The following is a 12,121-nucleotide window of genomic DNA, read 5'->3' as shown; positions in this document are numbered from 1 at the left end:
TCACTCAAGACAAAGCTTGCCTGGCTGAGAGACACGAGAAAAAAGGAAGGAAAGATTAAAAATAAATAAAAAAAAGACTGAACACAGAAGCACGGGGAAAAGAAGTAATGAAAAAAAAAAATGGGGGGGGGGGGCTTGGGGCCTTTGGTAGTTGGAAAGAAAAAAAAAAAAAAAGTTTGGCATTTCGTTTACTTATTTTAAATCTTAAACTCTAAAACATTTCTATATAAAAAAATAATTAAAAATATCCTAAAGAATATTGACTATATACAGTATTACGATTTATATTTTAGTGTATAATTAAATTATACACTATAAAAAATATACTCATTTTTTTAACAGTATTTGCTCCGACACGCACTATATTCACCTAATATCACATAAAACCTAATATATTTGATTTTTTCATTGTTTTTTATTAATTTAGTACATAATATGTTAAATAAAAATATAGTAAACTTTCATTACAAATTTCCGTATTTTCATAGCAATTTTCTTCGTTTCCGTCCAATTTTTGTTCAAATTTCAAAATCTGCAAAATTTCCGTCAACCTTTTCCATCCAGATTTTCTCAAAATCCGAAATTTAATGCCTTGCACCTAAAATCCAATTTATTCTTAAATTATATACTTCTTCTCCTAAATTTCTATTTTCTCCTTCTAATATTTAAAAATATAAATAATAATTTTTTTAATACCTAAACTCTTTTTAAAAAACATAAAAAACAAAAAACTTGCAAACTCTGATCTCTCTCTCTCTCTCTCTCTCTCCCACTCTTTCCGCTAACCCAATTACCCCAACAACAACAAAACCATGGCGACCTCCTCATACACCATTGGAAAACTCAGCTCTCACGCATGCCCATCTAATATCAATTCATGTTTTCTTAGATATCAATATTCTTCAACTGCCAACTTTTTTAATCAACTCATATTTTTCTTTTCTTCATCTCAATATCTCACCAAACTAATTACATGCTTCAATACTCAAACTCTTCATCCATTATGCAAATAAGTAACAAAACTTATTCAACTCCTGCCTTTATAACCCCGACTATCCAAACATATTTTACCAAAAACATCTAAACTTTTTACTATATTTACATACACCACACCTCAAACAAATCATGCTACCCCATACTGTTGGAATTCATTGTATAAACACACCAAAATTTTAATTTCATATCATTATGCTTCCAATTCATATAATCATACAATAAAACATCAATAACCATGGACCATTTACACCTTCTTCTCTTCATTGTAACTCTATCAATGTACCTTTTTTTTTTTTTTTTCGTCAACAATCTTAATGCTCAATCATGCCTAAGCTTATCCCCAAATAGAGAGAACAAGACGTCGGAGATGTCACAAAAAAAACCAAATATTCAAGGTCAAAATGGGACTACCCACGGAGAATAGCAATTACAGCATAACATTCGGCTTCTTACAGGAACCTCATTCATGTTTTCTTTACCGCATCCACCAACGATTCTAATATTTCTTTACAGTTTAATTTTGAGTTCTTTTAACAATTTATAATTTTTTAATTCAAACACTAATAAGAAGCCTAATCGTAACCTCAAACACAATCATCATCGAAACGCTATTCATAACTCTGATTGACACCCTAATTCTAACCCTAATCACAATCCTAACTAAAACCCTAATCCACACTCTAAATGCAATCTTCATCAAAACCATAATCAGAACTCTAATCCTAACCCTGATTCAAACCTTAACAGGAAAACAATTATGGTTACGTTTCGGGTTATGATTAGGGTTACGATAAGGGTTTCAAACAAGGTTGTCATTACGGTTTCATTCAGGGTTTCAATTAGGGTTTCATTCAGGGTTACCATCAAGGTTTCAATCAGGGTTTTCGTTACGGTTTTGAATTAGGTTACAATTAGGATGAAGTTTAGGGTTTCGACCTGCGTTTTGTTTACTTTTGTCATTAGGGTTACAATTACGGTTTCCATCTTGCTTACGTTTACAATTACCATTAGGGTTTCAAATTGGGTTACAATTAGGGTCAACTTTAGCGCTTCAATTACGGTTACGATCAGGGTTTCATTCAGGGTTATAATTAGGGTTTCAATATGGGTTTCATTCATATTTCTTATTCAGGGTTACAATTAGGGTTTTCATTTGGATTACGTTTACATTTGTGATTACAGTGACAATTACGGTATCGATCTTGCTTATGTTTATACTTACGATTACGGTTTCAAAGGGTTTAAGGTTTACAGTTATAGGGTTTAGGGTATCGATCTTGCTTACATTTAGGGTTACAATCAGGGATTCAATCAGGGTTTCGAATTCGGTTACAATTAGGGTTTCGATTAAGGTTTCAATTAGGGTTTCGATTAGGGTTTCAAATTGGGTTACAATTACGGTTTCAATTAGGGTTTCAAATTGGGTTTCAATTAGGGTTTCAAATTGGGTTACAATTAGGGTTTCGATTAGGGTTTCAATTAGGGTTTCAAATTGGGCTACAATTACGGTTTCAATTACGGTTACAATTACGGTTTCAATCAAGTTTCAATTAGAGTTTCAATCAGGGTTTCAAATTAGGTTACAATTAGGGTTTCAATTAGGGTTTCCATTAGGATTTAAAATTAGGGTTTCGATTAGGGTTTCAAATTACGGTTTCAAATTGGGTTAAAATTAGGGTTTCGATTAGGGTTACAATTACGATTTCAATCAAGTTTCAATTAGGGTTTCAATCAGGGTTTCAAATTGGGTTACAATTAGGGTTTCGATTAGGGTTTCAAATTGGGTTTCCATTAGGGTTTCAAACAGGGTTTCAAATTGGGTTACAATTAGGGTTTCGATCAAGTTTCAATCAGGGTTTCGAATTGGGTTACAATTAGGGTTTAGATTAGGGCTTCAATCAGGGTTTCAATCAGGGTTTCAATTAGGGTTTCAATTAGGGTTTCGATTAGGGTTTCAATCAAGTTTCAATTAGGGTTTCAATCAGGGTTTCAAATTGGGTTACAATTAGGGTTCAGATTAGGGTTTTGATTAGGATTTCAATTAGGGTTTCAATTAGGGTTTCGATTAGGGTTTCAATCAAGTTTCAATTAGGGTTTCAATCAGGGTTTCAAATTCGGTTACAATTAGGGTTTTGATTAGGTTTCAATCAGGGTTTCAATTAGGGATTCAATTAGGGGTTCGAAGTGGGTTACAATTAGGGTTTCGATTAGGGTTTCAAATTAGGGTTTCAAATAGGGTTACAATTAGGGTTTCAATTAGGGTTACAATTACGATTTCAATCAAGTTTCAATTACGGTTTTAATCAGGGTTTCAAATTGGGTTACAACTAGGGTTTTGATTAGGTTTCAATCAGGGTTTCAATTAGGGTTTCCATCAGGGTTTCAAATTGGGTTACAATTAGGGTTTTCATTAGGTTTCAATCATGTTTCAATTAGGGTTTCAATTAGGGTTTCAATCAAGGTTTCAATTAGGGTTTCCATTAGGGTTTCAATCAGGGTTTCAAATTGGGTTACAATTAGGGTTTCGATTAGGGTTTCAAATTGGGTTTCCATTAGCGTTTCGATTAGGGTTTCAAATTGGGTTTCCATTAGGGTTTCGATTAGGGTTTCAAATTGGGTTTCCATTAGGGTTTCGATTAGGGTTTCGATTGGGGGTTTCGATCAAGTTTCAATCAGGGTTTCGAATTGGGTTACAATTAGGGTTTAGATTAGGGCTTCAATCAGGGTTTCAATTAGGGTTTCAATCAGGGTTTCAATTAGGGTTTCAATCAGGGTTTCAATTAGGGTTTCGATTAGGGTTTCAATCAAGTTTCAATTAGGGTTTCAATCAGGGTTTCAAATTGGGTTACAATTAGGGTTCAGATTAGGGTTTTGATTAGGATTTCAATCAGAGTTTCAATCAGGGTTTCAATTAGGGTTTCAATCAGGGTTTCAAATTGGGTTACAATTACGGTTCAGATTAGGGTTTTGATTAGGATTTCAATTAGGGTTTCAATCAGGGTTTCAATTAGGGTTTCAATTTGGGTTTCAATTAGGGTTTCGATCAAGGTTGCAAGTTGGGTTTCAATTATATTTTTCATTAGGATTTCAATTTGGGTTACATTTGCAGTTATAATTAGGATTTCAATCAAGGTTGAGGTTAGAGTTTCAATCTGGGTTACGTTTACAGTTATAATTAGGGTTTCAAAACCCTGATTGTAACCCCTTAATCGAAACTCTTTTTGTAACTTTAATCGAAACCCTAATAGGAAGCCTAATCAAACCCCTAATTGTAATCCTGAACGAAACAATAATGAGACCCCTAAACGCAACACTAATCCAAACCCTAATCGTAACCCTTATTGAAACCCTAATTAGAACCCTAAACATAACACTGATCGAAATCCTAATCGTAACCCCAATCCAAACGCTAATCGTTACCCTGATCAAAACCTACAACTTAACCCTAAACACAACCGTCATTGAAACCCTAATCGGAATACTAATCATAACCTCAACGAAAACCTAATTGAAACCCTAATCGTAACTCTAAATATAACCCTGATGGAAACCTTTATCATAACCCTAATCGAAACACTAATCAGAACTCTCAATGTAACCCAATCGAAACCCTCAACGTAACCTTAATCGAAACCCTTATCGTAACCCTAATCAAAACCCTAACTGGAACCCTCAACACAACCCTGATCGAAACCCTAACCTAAAACCTAATTTGAACACTAATCATAACCCTCAATGGAACCCTGATCAATTCGAATTTATGTTACGAAACCCCAATCGTAACATAAATTCGAACCATGATCATAACCCTAATCTTAACCCTCATTGAAACCATAATCGTAACCCTTAACATAACACTGATCGTAACCATGATTCAAACCCTAATCGTAGCCTTAATCGTAACCCAAATCGTAACATCGTTTGTAAACTTAATCGATAACATCTTATCGCAACCCCGATCGTAACTCTAATCGTAACCCCAATTGTAACCCAAACTGTAACCCTTATCGAAACTTGTAACCCTAATTGTAACCCCAATCATAACCCGATTGTAACCCACATCATAACTCTAATCGTAATCCTAATTGAATAATCACAGTTTAATAAATAATCACAGATAAAACATTTAAATATGAAATCAAGGAACTAACAAAATTCAACCTTAAACCATTACCTGATATAAAATATTTGAATGAAGAAAAAACATGATTCAAAAATTATAAATTATTAAACCAACCGAAAATTAAACTTTGAACAAAAATTAGAAACCTAGGGGATGCTGCAAATCAAAGATCAATGAGCTCATCGTTGTGCTCCAGCTGATTGGTGATTCTTCGTCCCTCTGCCATTCTCGTCTTTAACCTTCATGCTCTTGTTCACCACCGTACTCCAGTGGAGGGGAGATCTTGTTCCGGCGGCGTCTGACTATCTCTCCAGTAACAAACTTAGGCACCGTTTCACCAAAAAAAAAGGGACATCGTTCTCTTCTCCAAAATGTAGATCTTTTTTGCTCTTTGTAGAGTGCAAATCCATTATCCATGTAGGGTGTTGTGTGTGAATAAGGAGCAAAGTTGGTCAATCATTTTTTTTTCCTTGGTCCTTGTTGGATGTTGCAATGGAATTATCTTCTAATATTTTTGTATCTTGCCCTGGATATTTGTTGGGATGGATTGTAAATCAATTCGGATTGCTATTCCATTATTGTGTGATGTGGGTGTGTCTACCTGTTTTGGCACTGTGTTGTTAGTGTGTTTAGGATTTAGGGAATTTATTCAACGGTTCTTCTCGTGGAAAAATTCAGGAGTCAAACTTGAGGGATGGGATGACAGGTAGGATGGAGGGAGAATTAATTTTCTACATATTGGGAAAAGACTTGATGGAAAGCTGAAACAAAAAAGAATGGCAAGTGGGTAAATAACTACAAAAAGAAGGTCCTTTAATGACTTTGTTATGTCCAGGATGAAAAAGTTAGACTTGCCCTTTTTTCAAATTTTCTCATTTCTTGAAGCACATTTCCAGTAGACTACTTGTCCACCTAGTTTGTACTAGTTCTTTTGTTTTGTATCCAAAATAAAAAGGATTGTATCACATCAGTACAATGATCCAACTATTTGTAGAAACAGTCATCATTAACACCCAAAAGTACCACATCTATTATTGTTATTGTTTTTTTTATCCCAACTCTCCAGTTGCATATGGACTCAACTCAAATAATAGATCATAACTTGTGAATTCAATCAATTCAAATGCAATGTTGTCTATGATGTTCGAAATTTACTCTTTTTTCCCAATTTCATGAATAAATTTTGATAATCCAATTCTTTTCAATTTGATATATTAATTTGGATTGTAAAAACATAGTTTTTTCCCCTTTTGAAATCTATTTATACTAATAAAGGGATTCTACTAGTGCTAGACATATCATATTTGGCTTTGTTTTTCTTGATTTTGTTTACATTGTCAATTGATTCTTCTGAAAATCCTCTCTCAGGAAGTTAAACACAAATATCTATTTTATAACCCAAAAGCGTTTTTGGCAATTACATGAACATAAACAAGATAACCCATGAACATGAACACAAATATCTATTTTATAACCAAAAAACCTCTTAAAAACACTTTTAAAACACTTTTATAACCCAAAAGTATTTTTATTTATTTTTGTCAATCACTACCAAAAGCGTTTCTACTAATCTAAAGGCGTTTTTGACAATTCTAAAAACGCTTTTAGATTAGTAAAAACAGTGCTAAATGGGTCCTTATTCAAGTGGTGCTATTATTGACCCATCTATCCAAACATATTTTACAAAACAAACTACGAGGACAACTGAGACAAAATGACCGGTTTTTAGCAACATAGACGAGTACCTGGAATTGGAGTCATGAAATGTAAACAAACATATATCGTAAACTATTAATGACATAAAGGATGTTACAATGTCTATTTGAATTCTACCTGGTTCATGATTACTACTATGATATAAAAGCAAAGGACATGACAAAAAATCAACTACTATGATAAAGTTCCCTGCTGAAAAAGATATTCTTTTCTTTTTCTACAAGTAATGTCTGTAATTTCTATTCTTAACACAAGTACTAAAAGGACATGCCCCTGCACATCATCCATCAAGAAATTAAGAAAAGAACCACCAAACATCAGCAGCGGAAACAACAACAATAATAAATATACTTGAACAAAATACTTAGCAAGACTGTGTTGTAACTAGTAAGACATACATGGTGAATATTTGCTGGGTGATTTAGTGTTTCTTTTGGAAGTGTTGATGCATCTATTGCACCAGCATTTGAAGCCGAGAGAACTTCTCGTGAGTCTGACTGAAGCTCTACAGGAAGAGAAGCATCTCCCTCAACCAGATGCAGAGAATCTAACTCAGACTTTGGTAATGCATCAGGTGCATCTGTCTCCAGTAAAATTCTTTCAAAAGGCACCTACAAACGAATAATATAAAAAGAAGATAATATTGGATTCAACAGTGTCTAGTGTATTAAATAGCACACAACAACCTAATTATTGAACTAACCATCTTCAGCATCCTCTTTGCCTTTTCTAATTTCATGGACATGAGAAATCCAGAGAAGGAAAAGTAAGCACCGAGACTGGCAAATTCAGGAACCGTCTCAGCAGAACCGAGGTAAGAATGAAGAATCACACCAGCAGGAAAAGGCCCCAACGATCTGACAAACAAATTATCCATTTTAGAAAGTATTGAATAAAAAAATTAAAAGCTACAAGGCAATGACAAATGATTACTTTGGATGAACCTCATAAATTACAAAGTATGAATTAACATTACTATAAACAAACAAAAAAATGCAGGACCTATGGCATGGAAAAACAAAATACACCTTCTACATTTTGAGGTTGTTCTGCAAAAAAACAAAAGTGCAAAACCTAAGGGCCATGGAAAGCAATCATTAAGCAATGATTCAACGAACCCAGAGCACAGGCATTTTGCCGATAAGTAGAGACTCTACAGGAAAGATTACAGAGACGAGCTACAATCCATGAAATTCAGTGGTTAGATAACTTCAAAAATTGCAAGAAACCGGTGGCTGGCTGGCTGACTGGCTGGCTGGCCGGAAGGATGCATGAAACAAATTTCTAGGATTGAAGTTGGAGACAGAGATAAAAATCAGACTCTATAACTGAGCAACCCACAGTAAATGCCCCACTTTCAATTTAATTCCCATCAAGGTCTCAAAATAGCTTCTTTAGTTCTTGGTTGTTACAACCATGTCCATTAAGCATTAAGCATTAAGCAATGATTAAAATACATATAAAAGTAAAAAAATTGAAAACTATATACTTCATTATCTGAAGAAGGTCACCAAAAGCACGAACGCAGTGGATGGATGCTGGCTTTTTTAACTCTTTTGCAAGTTCAAGTTGTTTCCTGAATACATAAACCTGCAGTGGAAACCTTATAACACGTATACAATTTTAAGGAAGGTATCGATGATGAATGGGATAAAAAATTATTTTGATCAGCCCATTAAGATTTCAGGAACATATGCAAGCAGCTACATATCTTTGTAGCATGGAAACTCAAATGTTTATGGATAAACAACAACATAGAGGCTGATTGATTGGACGGAAAAAGGAAAAAAAAATTGCCTTCCTTCTTCATTCATTGACACCTCTTCCAACTTTAAGAACAAGGATAGAAAGTGAGATCATGGGTCAATACTCTTTGGTGCGGTAAATTACCGAAAACATTGCAATAGCATCCCAACTATTGAGTCTAAAACATAGCACCCATGTATTGTAACTCCAAAAAAGAAATGCGCAACAAAATGCTCCAACCTTATCACTAGAACAAAAAAATTGATTCTACATGCGAATGTGTGTGAGTTGCGTGCACAGATACAGTGTTTGCATGTTTTCATGTCTGTGTCAAAGCAGAGTATGTGGTCAGAGGGTGTGTATTTGTGCATGTATGGGTGCATGTGTACAATGCAAACATAAACAGTGCTAGCTGCTATTTTATCTCTAAGGAGTCTAGGCTACAAGTCTTGTATGGTTTTAAAGGCTTTCCCCTTAGGAGTTTAGGACTAAAACAGTTTTTAGATGCCTCATTTACAATGCAGGCCAAATTGGACGCGCTAGATACCAAATGGCCCAACACAGAAAAATATGCACCACGTGGTCCAGTTTTGAATGCACTTGCAGTTGTTCGGACGCTCGTCAACCTACAGTAAAGTTGATGAAAAATTGTGTGCGGCACATGATCAAAAATTGACATAAAGGTTAACGGGATTGACGGTAGGAACTAAGGTGGCACACAATTGAAAATTCAGATACCCTTCTTGACAAATTTTAATCTAGGGGGAGTTTAAAGGAATTTTCTTCTCTTAAATTGAGTTATTAGTTTTAGAGTTACAACAAGCATCTTTTGTGATTATCAAGTAATTATAAAACTTCCTATGCAGAAATTTTCTCTATTAAATGTAGTCACTGTAGAAATTCTAAGAATCCTAGGGACCCTTTTTCCTTGGGTGTTAAGTGAATTCTGTATGTGTTTATCAAGTAATTATATCAAGTGGAATTTTTTTTTTCCACCAAGGAAAAAAGGGTGGGGTGGGAAGTGCAATCCCCAACCTGCAAATACTAGCTGACAAGAGAGGTCAAACACATAGTCCAAGAGCATACCCTACCATGTGCACTGGTGAGACTCGAACCCAAGCTTTGAGTGAGGATAAGTGAGTTCTCTCTATGGCTATATGCATATAGTTGACGGGGCACTATTCACTGTGCTAAAGCATCCACAAAGTTTCTCTTTAGGATTCCAATGCTCTATTCTCATATCCTTATCTTATCATATCTATATACATAAAGAAGCTTCTTATAAGGGTTTTATGAGGTATAAATGTATAACCATATGAAAAATAATTTGTCGACTACAACAAAATAATAGAACTTGAATTGTCCTTCAATTTGAATTCTTAGATTATCATGAAAACTTACAATGGCAAATCTGGGGTCCCCCCACCAACAAAAACAAGTGGAAGTAACGGATAATATACGTACTCGATGGCATTGCCACAAAGGCTTCACAGATTCGCCCACGGTTGATTCCCATGAGAAGAGATGACTAACTCATACGAATATTTAGCAAGAATTAGTTGGAATAATAGAAACCTGATCTGTGAAATCAACCTTCTTCCCTTGCGAACCTTTGTCCAAGCCAATCTGAAAGGTTTACATGTTTGTATTAGAGGTGCCTGTAATTATGTGTATAGAGATTTTTTAACCTATTAATTTTTTTATTGTAGCAAATCAGATTATATAGTAGGAACTTCACGTGACCTAAAAAATTGATGTGCCTGACTCATAAAGAAACAGAAATCAGCGAAAGAGATAGCAGTGGCATGGTAATATTAGGATCACACATCCTAAGCTTTGCTCGTAAAAGTTCCTATAAGATAACATGGCAAACCCCTCAAATGGGTAGCCATTCAGAAATAATGAATGTTGAACCCAGAAGTTGAACCCCAAGAGCCAAGTGACAAACCAATTTTTCCGCTTTCTTACTTGGGGTAGGAAAAATTCATATAGTGAGGGCAAGGGCATTGAAGGAAACTGACCACAAAGGAATTTTCAAAAGGGAGCTCTTCACTTCAAGTGATTGATTAAAACCAGAATGGTAATTTGCAGACAGGAAAACAGAAGATATAAACATAAACAAAAAAGAAAATCTTCAAGCCAACGGGCCCTAGCTACCAACCTCTACAACTGCAGCAGAGGGTGTAGACTCAAAGAACTGTTTTAAAGTGTTAAGCCAATTGGGTGTCCTCTCTGCAACATACCTACATACAAGAGAAGAAAAAGTTTAAAGAAAGATACAATTAAGAACTTCAATCTCGAATGAGAGAGAGAGAGAGACTTACCAGGGATGGAGACCGAAGCAGGGAACTATGCAAGGATAAGACTCGCTAATCTGCTTGACCAAATGCCAATCTTTCTAAAAGGAAACATTAGAATGGTGGAGATGTTGGAGCGGATTGAACATAAGAATAAGGAAAGGGAAAAAGGTATGATATGGAAGGGGTACCTCAGAGACTCCATTAACGGCAAAACGAACAGCGCCAGATTCAAGGGATGCTGCAATTAATCCGGGTGCCTTGTCAAAGATTCTTGGGTCTTGCAGGTGACAGTGGGCGTCAAACAATTTCATCGTCTGCCCGCGGCCTGCCGCTCTGCTCTGCTGCTCACCCACGCACACGCTATGCAAATTGCCCCAACAAAAAATAGTTTTACCAAGGCTTTTTAAATAATCCTTTCACCCAAACATTAATCTGCAAATCAACCCAAACACATATAGAACACCGTCACTAAATCCACCAATTATGGAAAGAGAAGAAAGCAGAAAATCACTAACCTGTACATCAAAGACTTATAAAAATAAAGATTAGAGATTGAAAAGAAAAAATTAACCTGCAACATGAAAAAACGTTTTCAGAAAAAAAAAAAATTAAAAAAAAAAAAATTCACCACAAACCGGACATGCAGGCATTAAACAAAAATAAAAATGCAAAAAAATACCTTTTTATACATTTGGGTGTTAGTGTTTCCAGGGGATCTTAGATTCTTAGGGTTTTCCAGGGAGGAGAGGAAAATCGGGAGGCATAGAGGCAGCTCAGCCCGTGGATTTTGGGTTTTGGAGAGGTCAAGACGAGGGAGCAGAGGATGAGGACGATCTAGACCAAGAAAGAAAAGAGGGCGATGGCGATGTCGATGGCGACGGCGAGGTGAGAGGGCGACGGCCAGGGAGGGAGGGAGGGAGACAGCGAGAGAGTTTTGAGTCTTTGAGAGGGAGGGTGTGAAAAAAGTAAAGAAATAAAAACATAAAAGTAAAAATCAAGTGTGCTTTAATTAAAAATATATGCACACCACATTTCAGCAAAGCGGGACTCGATCCCGCCTCATTTTTTTCGTCTAACTATACCGACAAAATTAATATTTGTCGGCCAAAGAAGGCATGATCATATGGTCAGTTTGGATTTTTTCCCAACAAAATTTAAATTTTAGGGCTTAGGGTTTCCTGTGAGAAAAAATCCCTAATATGAAGAGTAACAAATAAGAAAGCACAATTTTAGCACTTAT

At 35.5% G+C, this 12,121-nt stretch overlaps 1 protein-coding gene across 5 annotated transcripts; it reads right to left on the bottom strand.

Moving 5' to 3' along the window:
• Positions 1–6,900: 6,900 nt before the first annotated feature.
• On the bottom strand, positions 6,901–11,831 carry LOC147289038 (uncharacterized). 5 transcript variants are annotated; one of them, XM_086241844.1, is made up of 11 exons: positions 11,781–11,807; positions 11,561–11,749; positions 11,397–11,452; positions 11,070–11,241; positions 10,906–10,979; positions 10,743–10,824; positions 10,157–10,207; positions 8,325–8,425; positions 7,539–7,692; positions 7,234–7,446; positions 6,901–7,108 (listed from the first exon to the last, which is right to left on the bottom strand). In XM_086241844.1, the coding sequence occupies exons 2-11, from the start codon at positions 11,570–11,572 to the stop codon at positions 7,010–7,012; spliced, it is 1,014 nt and encodes a 337-aa protein (XP_086097970.1). In that variant the 5' UTR covers positions 11,573–11,749; positions 11,781–11,807; the 3' UTR covers positions 6,901–7,009. The 5 variants fall into 5 exon arrangements, with proteins under 5 accessions (XP_086097970.1, XP_086097965.1, XP_086097969.1 ...); XM_086241839.1 differs by having other exon boundaries at positions 11,561–11,831; XM_086241841.1 differs by having other exon boundaries at positions 6,905–7,108; positions 11,070–11,313; positions 11,561–11,831.
• Between the last annotated feature and the right edge of the window lie 290 nt (positions 11,832–12,121).

Source organism: Dryas octopetala, chromosome 4, assembly GCF_963921425.1.
Source record: "Dryas octopetala chromosome 4, drDryOcto1.1, whole genome shotgun sequence".
NCBI lineage: Eukaryota > Viridiplantae > Streptophyta > Magnoliopsida > Rosales > Rosaceae > Dryas > Dryas octopetala.
This window is presented reverse-complemented; position numbering and strand designations above follow the sequence as displayed.